This window comes from Barbatula barbatula, assembly GCF_947034865.1.
Source record: "Barbatula barbatula genome assembly, chromosome: 18".
NCBI classification, from domain to species: Eukaryota; Metazoa; Chordata; class Actinopteri; order Cypriniformes; family Nemacheilidae; genus Barbatula; species Barbatula barbatula.
Genome location: NC_136781.1, coordinates 8902327 through 8914395, shown reverse-complemented (window position 1 = coordinate 8914395; position 12069 = coordinate 8902327). Strand labels below are relative to the sequence as shown.

The window sequence follows — 12069 nt, the reverse complement described above, 5'->3', positions numbered from 1 at the left end:
TAATCATATAAAGTGAAGAATCCTTAGTTCTTATCTAGATCTAGCAGAGCACACAAACTTCTGTTGTTAAACCCGAGGGAAATAGAGAGTGCTATTCTTCTCTCTCTTTCTCTCTCTCTCTCTCTCACTCTCTCTATGCCATTCTTTTCTCAACTCCTCTTCCTTTCTCATTCTGTTATCTCAAAAACTTTTCACTCTGCTCTCTGTCACAAACACTCTGATCTTTACATGTCAACAGAAAGGGACTGTCCTAAAATGGCAGTGGCGCAGAAACCTCCAGGGAGCGTCTTAAAATACAGCCACTCTGTCGAGTGCTAGAAAGGCACCTGCTGCTCCGAGACTCCTACCGAGGTGCCAGATGCTTCTGCCTCAATGAGGATGCTTGAGTTCTAGTTAGACTTGAGAAGTGTGCAAATCCTTCACTCTTTCTCCAGTTTTTTCACAGATTTTCCCTCTCTATGATTCCTCATTAAATGTGTCTCCTGTTTGTCCGCGTGTGCATATCTACCACATCTAGCTCTGTAGATGGTCTTTTAAACTTATTGTGTCAGTTGCCTTACCTTTTTAACATGTAGACTCAATCTTTTACTCCAACAGTCAACAACTGATCTTAAAACGCGTTTTTGGCATAGATATAATATCAAGACTTTTATTCTATTGTCGGCCTTTTTCTTTCAGCCCTCTAAATCTTTCCTTTTGTATGGTGGCTTGTGTTGTACCGCAGCATTCCAAATGTCAACCCAATGTCAAGGAAAGGTGGGACGCCAGCAAAGAATCAAATTGTACAAACGCAGAAATCTCTTTGGGGTGAAGTTACTTCTTAGTCGACTTAATGCGAACAACACATTCACACACTGTAAAAAGGGCCGATGAGGATTAGCTTAGTCATTTTCTCTGCCCGCCGTCACACTTCCACTAATCAATTATGGATTGTTTGGCCTCAAAACGGCACACTGTCAGTGTATTTGTTAATCGTTTGTGAAGGCTTTTAAATGTGCCTCATTCACTGTGCAGTGGCCCGGAACCTATCCGAGTCCCTGTGAAAATGTGTGTGTGTTGGAGTTGTGGCAGAAGCTCATAACCATTCAGATTATAAAGCAAAACTTTTACAATGGAGCCCATCTGAATTAAAAGCAGACGCCTTAAAACCAGGCCTTTATTGAAACTTTCACAAAAGCACAATAGTCCGAGTAATGACCAACTGAAGTTTAGAGTAATACGGTAGCCTGCAAGACTTACATTCACACAGCATAGGGCAGACAGTAATTTATAATTATTAAAAAAGTATACATAAAGCAATGAATAGCGCATTTAACAAATATGATTAAAATGATGTAAGCTTGCATGAGATAAAGAATCCAGTCATATTGGATCAGCGACCTAGAAAAAGATGTTCTATTACACAGAGCAACTCGTCCTCTCATGGGGGACGCTATGATGATATCACATGATCAGCCATAGACAGAAAGCCCTGATGTGAAGCGGCAGCAGTTAATACACATTCTGCATCCAAACTGATTAGTTTAGACATGAAGTCCAAAACCCCGGGATGAAGTAGAGCCAGCAAGACATCAACAAAAATATAGAGTGCGCTAACAGTGTTTTAGTGTTGGAAGCTTTAAAAAATGTAATATAGTTTTTAAGCATTGATCCCTTAAATCAATGCGGCCATTAGGACTTAAGCTGCAATCCCTAACATTTTTGGTTAAATGTAAAATAAATGTATTAGACATGAACATAAAAACTTCAAAACGGTCTCCTAAGTGGATTTTTCCAATACAGTTTTGTAAAACATGTCAGATTGATATTATTGGACTTCAGCCCACGAAGATAAGTACATAAACAAACTTTTAATATTTCAAACAGAGATGCTGATCGAGGGAAAAGTTGCAGGTTTTGCCTCTGTGTCTGTGGAAGTAAATAGTTCTAAAGACAAAACCTGAAGTAAAGCTAAAACTCCAGTTCCTTTTGTGGTACGGCAACAAAGTCAAAGCCTTCTTAAAATCGATCTCTAAAGTAAGTCCACTTGTCAGAGAGTTGTAGAAAAAACATAGCAGGTCTTCTCTTTTGTGCTTGATGTGGTGTTCTGAAAGTTTGCCTGATTAGTTAACTTTTTTTATGTATCATCAAATGTTTCTATCTTGCTGTTTCTTTTCATACTTTCCCTAGGCACTTCCTGTTAAAGACTGGAACAGGTACCACATCTCTCTTCACGACGCCTAATCCAGGTTATACCATGGCAACCGGGGCTGTCTACTCTCCACCAGCCCGCCCCCTAACTCGCAACCCACTATCAAGAGGTGCATTCAAATTTAACAAGTCATCTAAACGGTGTTCTTGGAAGTGCACCGCTCTCAGTGCTGTGGGCGTGGCTACGCTGCTGACAATTCTGCTCTGCTACTGTATAGGTAACTAAGGCAACCCAAATGTGTGTGTGTGTGTGTGTGTGTGTGATGTGTGCTCTTGCTTATATGACCATGAGGTGCTCAGGTGCAGGCTGTGTAAGCTAGCCTGTTCCCATAAGAGAGCGAAATAGCTCTTCAGGTGGAGTTTTTCTTCCTTAACATTCATCTGTGGCTAAAACACCTGGTGCCCAGCTCTATATAGCTTCCCTATTTCACAGAGAAAGTCACATATCTTTAACACACACACACACACACACACACACACACACACACACACACACACACACACACACACACACACACACACACACACACACACACACACACACACTTAAGAAAGACATCAGTTTAGTGAATAATAACTGCAATAAAGCATAAGGGAGATGAACTGATTATGTTGTTCATACTGCTCTATATTCAGTCTGTTAGCCTCTGCAAACATTACACACCCTTCTCCTATTTTTTTCCTTTCTTTTTTTCCTTTACATTGTTTCCCCACTGTGAGTTATTTGCCGCAGTCAGAAGGCCTGTTAGAAACATTCATCCCCCAAAGATCAAACTGAGAGAAAGAGAGGTGTGTGAAGCGCTGCCTCCTCTGAAAGCTCCCTCGCTGTGAACTTTGAAGGAGACTTTTTCCCAAGCTGTTTTCACACACATCGAGTAGTTAAAAAAACAAGAAGAACGCGTTTGCCTCAGATTTAACAGCAGCACTGCATGAAGAAGAGGATGTCTTGAAGAGAGAAAGAGGGGAAGGAGAGAGAGAGAGAGAAATAGATGGAAAGAGAGAATGAGAGAGAAACTCTGATATTATATAATGCAAACAGGTTTTGATCTTCCAGCACACTTTAGATTTTCTCACTTTTTATGTTCGCCAGCTCTGTGTTATTGCATCAGATGAATCAATGGCTTATTATCACTACAAATGATTTCAATGACAATCAAAAGACTAATCTGGTGTAAATGCAAAACAGTTTATATGCCCCATGCAGTGATAATTCAAAGCAAATGTCTTCAAAAAGTAAAACACAACATCACACTCTATTCAAAGTATAACTTAGGTACTTATGAGGAATGAGTTATACTTTTTACCCTATCTATAGCAAGTCACTGTATGTCTCACAAATGCGGAAAGTGTAAATTATTTACTAATGTTTTCATCTACTGTTCGATTTTAACAGCTTTAAAACAGTATAATTTGACAAATGAGAAGGAGTTACGTGCAGCATTTTAAATCATTACTTTAATTTCCTTCTTATTCAGCCATGCATGTTCTTGGTCTAAACTGGAAACTGAAGGATGCTGATAATCACGCCTTCGAGAATGGACGAGCCAAACCAGTGACGTTCCCGACCAACACTGTGACTGCAATTTCTGCAGACGGTAAGGTTTAAAACATTTTACATTTACGCAAGGGCACGATTGATCATTTATATGTATCGTTTTAATTGCCCCAACACACATTCATCGCCAAACGATGAGCAGAATTCTTTTCATAAAAGACTACTGAAGACTAGTCACAAGACTAGTGAAGGAGGTGTTATTATAATCAAATTATTGAGCTTGTTGACTATCTAAGATTGTCAAAGTACCAAAAAACAACATCAATGATTTATTTTACTTTAAGATACTCTTCCAGTTAAGATACTCTTGAGACCGTGAAACATGGAAGCTGTAAAACTATGGTATAATCCAACTTTTGTCAGAGGAAATATTTACAGTTAGAAATTAATTAAAAATTTTAAGGTTGTGTCTTTTATAGAAGTTTACCATCTTAGACATATTTGAATAAATGCAATATATTACACATTAAATGCATTACTTTTTTTCCATGTTTCACTGTCTCAACTGTTATCTTTCCCTATATGTCCTCTACTGTCCTGTATTAAACGGTGTCTCTACCATTGTGTCTGCCCTCAGGGAAACCAAAGCTACTGCGAGATGGCGCCCATTCTACAAAATCTTTACAAAGGCATCCTTTTTGTTTTAATGGTCACACTAATCTGGTTTACTATATCATTTTTGATTGAAGTGGGAACCTATTTAATAAATAATGTTAACATGACTGGATGGTTCATTTCCACTAAGCGGTAATAGTATCTTACTCTCCCTAAAGGACAGTGAAACCTGTGCTAGGTTTGTCTTCTAAATATTGCTAATTAACTAAGTTTAGAAAATGATCGGTTTGAAGCGAGCCAATTAAATACTTATCTCCCTCTGAGTAGGTACCTTCCACGCCGTATTGTTTTTGGAATGGTTCTTCTATTTGGCTCTCTCTGAGGGGCCGCATAAAGATTTGTCAGTATTGTTTTGTCTGTCTGAATGATAGGCCTTTAGCCTTTGGAGAGTATTAAAGAGCATTGAAAATGTCTGCTGCAAGGTTTGGGGTAATGGTTGACATTTAAAGGCTCTCATCAGAGAAAACCATTGAAGCTACAGTTTCTATCTGAACATATAAAGAGAACCATAAAAATTATTTTAATGTAATTTTCCTTCCAAATTGTAGACTTGAAAAGGAGGCCAATTCCTTAGCCATCTAGGTCAGTTGAAAAGAGATTGTCAAATGCATTTGGGCTAAAATGAATCAGTCTTTTCTAGACTGATGCTGTCTGATTGACTGGATCTGCTGTCGGGAATCAACCCTGGGCAGACAGAGGCAAACAAACTTTGATATAAAGCCGTAATTTTGCACTCAGCATTATGAGTAGTCTACATAGATAAATTTTTTACAATTAGTTCATTGTGATTATTGTGCCCTTCATATAAATAGTTCATCATTCTGGGATTCTAGGCTCAGTATAATTTATCTGCTAACTATTTATAATAAAATATATATTATATAAACTAGGCCTTATTGTCATGTGTGTCTAGGAAGGCTAGGTGTGATTCTTCAGTATAACTCCACACTGGACACAGGACCGGTGGAGGTGGGTCAGCAGGTTACACAAGCTATTCCACCAGCGGTCTTCTGGAGGTCCAGACTTCTCATTGAGGAACCTCACTTCCTCAAATTTAACATTTCCATCCAGAAAAATGCCCTGATTGGAGTCTATGGGAGAAGAGGACTCTCACCCTCGCACACCCAGGTGATACACTATTGAGGTCCTCAGGTTTAAAATACAATAAAACAACTTCAAATTGGATTTGTATGCAAACTAATTGATTTCTTGGATCAAAGAGTCACAATGATGTTTTAAATCTATAAATGCTCAATTTAAATTACTTGTTTTTGTCTTCTAAAAGGAATGAAGCAGCTTTATTCTTTTGTCTTTATCAAACAAAAGACAGTGCTGTTGTCTGGCAAGTATTGACAAAAGCTATTCTATAAAAACAGAAATGATATGAAGGAATCAGCTCTCAAAGGTTGTACTCAAGAAAGAACAAATCCTGCTTTAATCACAGAAAACAAACCGTGCGTCAACAGAAAGACATCTTCTCTCTGTCTCTCGTGATTGGCCGGGTGTTTAACACTCACAGCTGTCAATAAATGCAGCATCTTTTGTAAGTGCTGTGAAAACTGTCCAACTTATTGTAGATGTTCAATCAATGTGTCCCCAAAGCCAACACAATAAACTAAAGCAAGCGTATTGAGTACTTCCTCCAATTTGCTATGTGTCTCTTTATTGCTTTTTTGTACCTTCCCAGTAGGAAATCAATTGCAGAAAGTTTAATTTGGAGTCTTGAGTTTAAGTAGTAGATCTATCTGTTTATTTTAATGTTCTGTTTGAAGTTATGCACTGCAAGAAAGAATTTCCTTACTAGGTGTTTTTCTTGTTTCCCTTTAAAAATATCTAAACATCATTAAACTAGAAAAATGTAAGCTAGGCTAGCGAAACAATCGTTATTAGTATACTATAATAAGACTTGTTTTCAAAGAATAAATGTTAAAGTAAGTATTTTTCTTGCCCAGCTGGCAAATTGTTTACGCTTTTTAAAGCATAAACTGGGTAGGAGTTGAACCAATCATTCACAGGTGGGTCAGTGAAATAACTGTAATTCATGATATATTGTCTTATTTTGCTTAAGTCAACTGAAAGGTTATTTAGATTGTTTTACCGACAAACAAGACAGAAATTACCTTTTTAAGTGCGATGAATAGCACACTCTGGGATGCCAAAAAAACCCAAGAAGACATTTTTGTTCCTGTCTGTTTTTAAAGATTTCTTGTGAAGATATTTTGGGACCAGACAGGTTTATGGTAAATTAAATGTCATGGTGTCTGGATACTGAAGTTGCATTTTTTTTCTATTATTATTTGGGCTTGTTTTGCCAGTGTGCTTGATTTTTTTTTTTTTTTTTTGACAGCTGAATCAAAGCACTTAACTTTTTAATTGTTTTTTTTAGTATGACTTTGTGGAGCTTCTGGACGGCAGTAGGCTTATCTCAAGAGAACGTGTTCAGTTGGATCCGGATCTCAGGGACAGACTGGAGGTTCCTGTCAGCGTACAGCAAGCAGGTTTTATTCAGTACCTGCACGCTGGTGTGTGGCACCTGGCCTTTTACAACGACGGCCGCACCGTAGAGCCTGTCTCATACAACACTATAATACTGGGTGGGTAAGCACAGATTACGACAATGTAGTTTTAATATGTAATCATATGTTTATAATTACATGCACATTTGTCTTTGCCCACAGAGAATTGTTGGTTAGTTAGTTTTTCTGTTTATTTTCCCACAAAATAAAACTTAAACAGGGCTCAACAATAAGGCCTGCCAAGTTGCCAAGGGGCAAGCATGAGAGACCCTCGGGCCAGTTGACAGACATGTCACCTGCCCGATCGGGCCAGGGCTGTCTCGTAACGAAAGTTTATAATTTGCATGTTTTATGCCTTGCATATTTAAATATTCTCCAAAAGACGCAAATTTGAATTCGATCTGTTTTCAAAGGGTGGTTGAAAGCCACAACTCAAGACAAAAAGGTGTTGTTACTCTTATACAGACATATGCACATGAAATGATGCCACAGTTACATATAGTAAGATTTTTTCTACATTTCATTCAAAACACTGATTATTTGTATTTGTATATTTGCTACAAAATACTTTGATTACTTGTTCTTATTTTATACCTTACTGGTTAGTTGTCTCCAACAATATTTGAAATTTCTGTGAATTATACTAATAGTTTCTATGGTAATAACCTTATTTATTAAGATTACATAGGTAAAACAACAAACAAACAAATGACTAGATAATATTATTTATTAAATTTTTTGTGGTGGGCCATTGAAAATTCTGGCAGGGTCAGTAAAAATCGAAACAGTAGAAAAAATCTTTAGCGTTGAGCCCTGCTTAAAAAATGACCTCACATTTAATATTGTGTAATATTGTGTTTTGTGACAGCTGACAGAACAACTAGGCCATTAGTGCAAGCCTACATATAGGTGCCTTTTGATGTCCTTTTTCACAATTCTGTCTTGCACTCAAGTGCCTGAGATGCAGCAGTGATAATGAGGCGTGCAGAAGCATGCCCTTAGTTGTTGGCTAATCAATAAGTTTGATTCGGCTGCTATCTCTTTCTGTCAGGCCAGTGAATATGGAAGCCAAAAGACTAAATCTCTAAGCCTAGAGCTGCTCTTGTGTGCTGATTGTTTTCATCTTCAAATATGAATTTATTTTTGGTATGCAGTCATGGGGAAGATTTCGATTTTTCTTTTTACAGCAAAGGATTGCGCTAGCATTTCAAAATTATTTATAGATTTATTACAGTAAGTGGGAATTCAATGAAGGCAACATATAAAGATACTTTGATTCTTACTGTATGTTTTTCTTATTTTGTTCTGTTGTCTGTCAGAACGCAAATATGAAGTGATTTACATGTTAAAATGTGGTTAAAATGGATCAATGTATTATCTGTTTTTGTGCAGAGTCAGTGATGGAATGCCCACACAATTGCTATGGCAATGGAGAATGTGTCTCAGGCACGTGTAATTGCTTCCCTGGATTTCTTGGGCCGTATTGTTCGAGAGGTGTGTGTGGTTATGTTTTACCAGGATGAATTTCCTGAAACCTGTAATGTCCAGCTTACATTTCACTCTAAAATCAGTAGACACAAATAATATGATATTACCTAAACGACCATGTATTCTCCTGCTCTAATCTTCACTTCTGAACTGTCAGAAATAATAGTACATTATTTAAATTGCCATTGAATTTATATACCTTTGTAGTAATGGTTGTACTCTCTTTTGGCTGAATATTTTCGTTATTACCATCATGAGAATGTTTCCCAATAAAAAAGAAATACAGTATTTAGAATTTGAGTAGTAATTCGACATATTCTGACAGCCATCCTAGTGTTTCGATAGGGAGGGGTGGAGTGAGTGGTTGGTTGCAATTTGCAACCTTGCCGCTAGATTTCACTGACTGTCCCTTTAAAACTCATCTATAAGCATTAAATATTATATATCTAAAAGTTTTTTCCTCTGATAATTTATTTAGGCCTTAAAATGACTTAAATGTAACTCTACAACACCCTTGCTTTATTTAGTATATGTTTCATGAATATGTAAGTTAGTCCCCATCTCCATTCAAATCGTGTGAGCTCAGACCATTGATTGGTACTGTACATAGAGCGCTTTTCCAGCATTGCGCCGATCCCTTCCAAGCGTGGTCCGGAACGGTTTGGGTCCAACGAGCCGTTTCTGCTGGCGTACAGCGTGTTTTTCCTATTGCTTCCAACAGAAATGCTGCATTTTTGGAAAATGCCAGCTTCTGCCGTTTTTTCCACAGGCTCAGTGTTTTTTCACGCTCAGCTTATTATAGTAACCAACGTCCTTCCGCTTAAAAAAAGTGCAGTTTAAGTGCCCACAACTGGCATTTTCAGCCAGCCCATGCCGTTTTCAGCCACTGTAAAGAGTCTCGGCTGGATCTGGAGCCTTACAGTTATATTTCCACGTGAGCCTTGTTTGAAACGGCACGATTAAAAACTGTTCTCTGCTTCAGATTTCCGGCACAGTGGAATCGTCCTAATAACATGTGTGCAGAGATATACTGTAGCTCAATCTCTTTTGGTACCAAGGCAGCATGTGACGCGTTCATGTTTACATGCTAAAGATTTCCGTTATCAGCCTTGCAGTGGTAAATGAAAACATTTACAAACCAGCTGGCCCAAATCGGCACGGAGTGGAATGATTAAGAACGATTCATAATAGATGTTGGAAAAGCACTCATAGATGCCTCATTCGATGTTTTAGCAGTGCATGCTCGTGCTGCAGAAGCAGAGCTAAAACAGTAGTGATCATTTCAATGCTAAGTCTTTGCCCCATCCTTACAAATCTATGCCACTAATCTGTTAACGTGATTGGTTACAGGGTTATGATGTCAGCAGTCAGCATTTTATAAACTGTCTTTGGTAAACTGCATTATAATGGAGAAAATACTCTGCAATGGTTTAAAATGATGAATTTGCACATGGTTTATCGTAAAGCACAGACATAAAAACAACAATAAATGCTTGATTTTTACCACAGGGGGACTTTAAACATTCAAGATATTTTCTTCTCCTGTTTAGCGGCGTGCCCAGTTCTGTGCAGCGGCAATGGTCAGTACAATGGGGGGCGCTGCCAGTGCTACAGCGGATGGAAGGGGATAGAATGCGATGTGCCCGGCGGTCAGTGTATGGATGCTCAGTGCGGGGGTCACGGCCTGTGCGTTACGGGCTCTTGCATGTGTAACCCAGGCTACAGAGGTGACAACTGCGACCAAGGTAACTAGACAGATTTCATTGTTAATGCATAGAAACCACAACATGTCAAGCTCTTTATTGTGGAGGACAGCCTTTTTTCAACACCATCAAGCAGCTAATTACATGGATGAGCGTACCGACTTAAAGGCTGGTTTTTGTTTTGATAAATTAGCCACACCATTTAACAGGATCCATTGACTGAAATGGATACTACATACGGGAATTCACAAAACGGCAGACGTCCAAGAAAATAGCTCACATTTATAGCACAGCGCACAAAATGCCCTGCCTTTTGATTATTTTCCTCTAGCTCTTTTTGGGTCAATCCAATTGAGTGTATTGATCCGCATTCAATAGACTTGGGAATTAACTCTTCAGGTGTCTATGTTCGGGTCACTTGACGACCAATGTTATAATTGTCATTGAATTGAATGTGTGTCACCTTGAGGTTGAGAAGATCCAAATGGAAAGTCTTGGTAGGAATTAATTATTGAAAATGCTTTCATGAGCAACTGCATATACTTTTTTTTAGGAAGGGATTTAGTCATTTAAAAGTTGATACAAGCAATAAAAACACTACTGAGAAAAGATGCTTGGAACAATTACAATCACAAATGTGGCTGCAGTGGTCACAATAGGTTGATTGCCAATCAGAAATCTGTGTGGGTATAAAATACGGCAGTTTGTTAGCATCTTGATAACGTATGTGAGTTTTCAAGAATGAGGCACACTTGAACTTTTGATTTCAGCAAACTGAAACATTGCAAGCAGATAGGTTACAAAAAATGATTCAGTGTGTTAAGAGGAACAGTCGACTGCATATTCCAATTGACTGCACAGGCAATGAGGAACAGTATTCGGGGTTCGACACCTGCGGGAACATGCAGAGAGGAAAGTTGTTAAATCCCACAAAATTACAACCTCAAAAATAGTAAGAATCAAATCGGCTCCTCCGCCACGGCACCTCTGGCGTTCTCCGTTAGAACTGTACATCACAAGTTTCGTAAGGTTGTAATTTATGGCAGGGCTACAATTCCGAAGCGTGTATTCAAGGTCAGTGAACAGGAATGCATAACCTAGAAAGGAGTAAGGAGCACGAAATCTCTCTGTTTTCTTTATCTAAATAGGTTTATGTTTTCTGGAAAGGTTATGCAATTATATAAAGGTATTGATAGATATATATAGGGCTCCAACAAGTATTTGGACATTTAGGTGTGTATTGACATTATATTATCTGATGCCATGTGGTTTGAAATTTTGTTAATGCCAAAATGTCTGTGTTGCTGTGGGCAGTGTCATGAAATTAGCCCATACCTGATCATTTGCAAAGTTAAACATTCTTTTAAAGCATTTTGCGCTCTTTCACATTACATATTCATGTCTCCACAGTGGACTGTGTGGACCCATCATGTTCAGGCCGTGGTTCTTGTCTCCATGGCCAGTGCCACTGTAACTCAGGCTGGACCGGAGCAAACTGTGAGACACAGCTTTCTGTCTGTCTAGAACACTGCTCTGGCCATGGCATGTTCCAGAGTGACACCAGCACCTGCATATGTGAGATGGACTGGACTGGACCTGACTGCTCAACAGGTAACACAGTGATTCCTATTAATACCGGTAATTTACTGACATGGTCCTATTATGCTTTGTATTATACAGCTGTTATTTCCGGTCCTTGAATCTGATTGGACAAGAGTAACAAACAAGGAGGCTAGTATAGGACTATTAAAGTACTTTTACCTAAGGGTTGTTATATTTCAGTTTAAATATACAATACATCACTAATAATCACATAATAATTACATTCTATTACATTGTTGGTGTCATTATACTGCAAATTCAGAAATGACAATTGACACTTGGTAATAAATGACTGCTGTATGTAAACTTTCATTCTGCAGTTCCCGTGACAGCGACACATCTGTATGTAACACATCAGTCTTACCGAAATGATGAGAATCTTATCATGCTGTAATCCCTT

General features: G+C 38.4%; 1 protein-coding gene across 3 annotated transcripts in view; it reads left to right on the top strand.

The window, feature by feature from the left end:
- Positions 1-12069, top strand: part of LOC306907679 (teneurin-3) — a gene marked incomplete at its 5' end in the record, with an annotated part of 74741 nt that overhangs the window by 29934 nt on the left and 32738 nt on the right. For all 3 annotated transcript variants that reach the window (XM_079479967.1, XM_079479969.1, XM_079479968.1), the window contains 7 exons: positions 2170-2408; positions 3666-3785; positions 5274-5488; positions 6747-6954; positions 8269-8370; positions 9915-10109; positions 11478-11678. In XM_079479967.1, the coding sequence (XP_079336093.1) occupies positions 2170-2408; positions 3666-3785; positions 5274-5488; positions 6747-6954; positions 8269-8370; positions 9915-10109; positions 11478-11678 (1280 nt within the window). The remainder of the gene's footprint in view (positions 1-2169; positions 2409-3665; positions 3786-5273; positions 5489-6746; positions 6955-8268; positions 8371-9914; positions 10110-11477; positions 11679-12069) is intronic.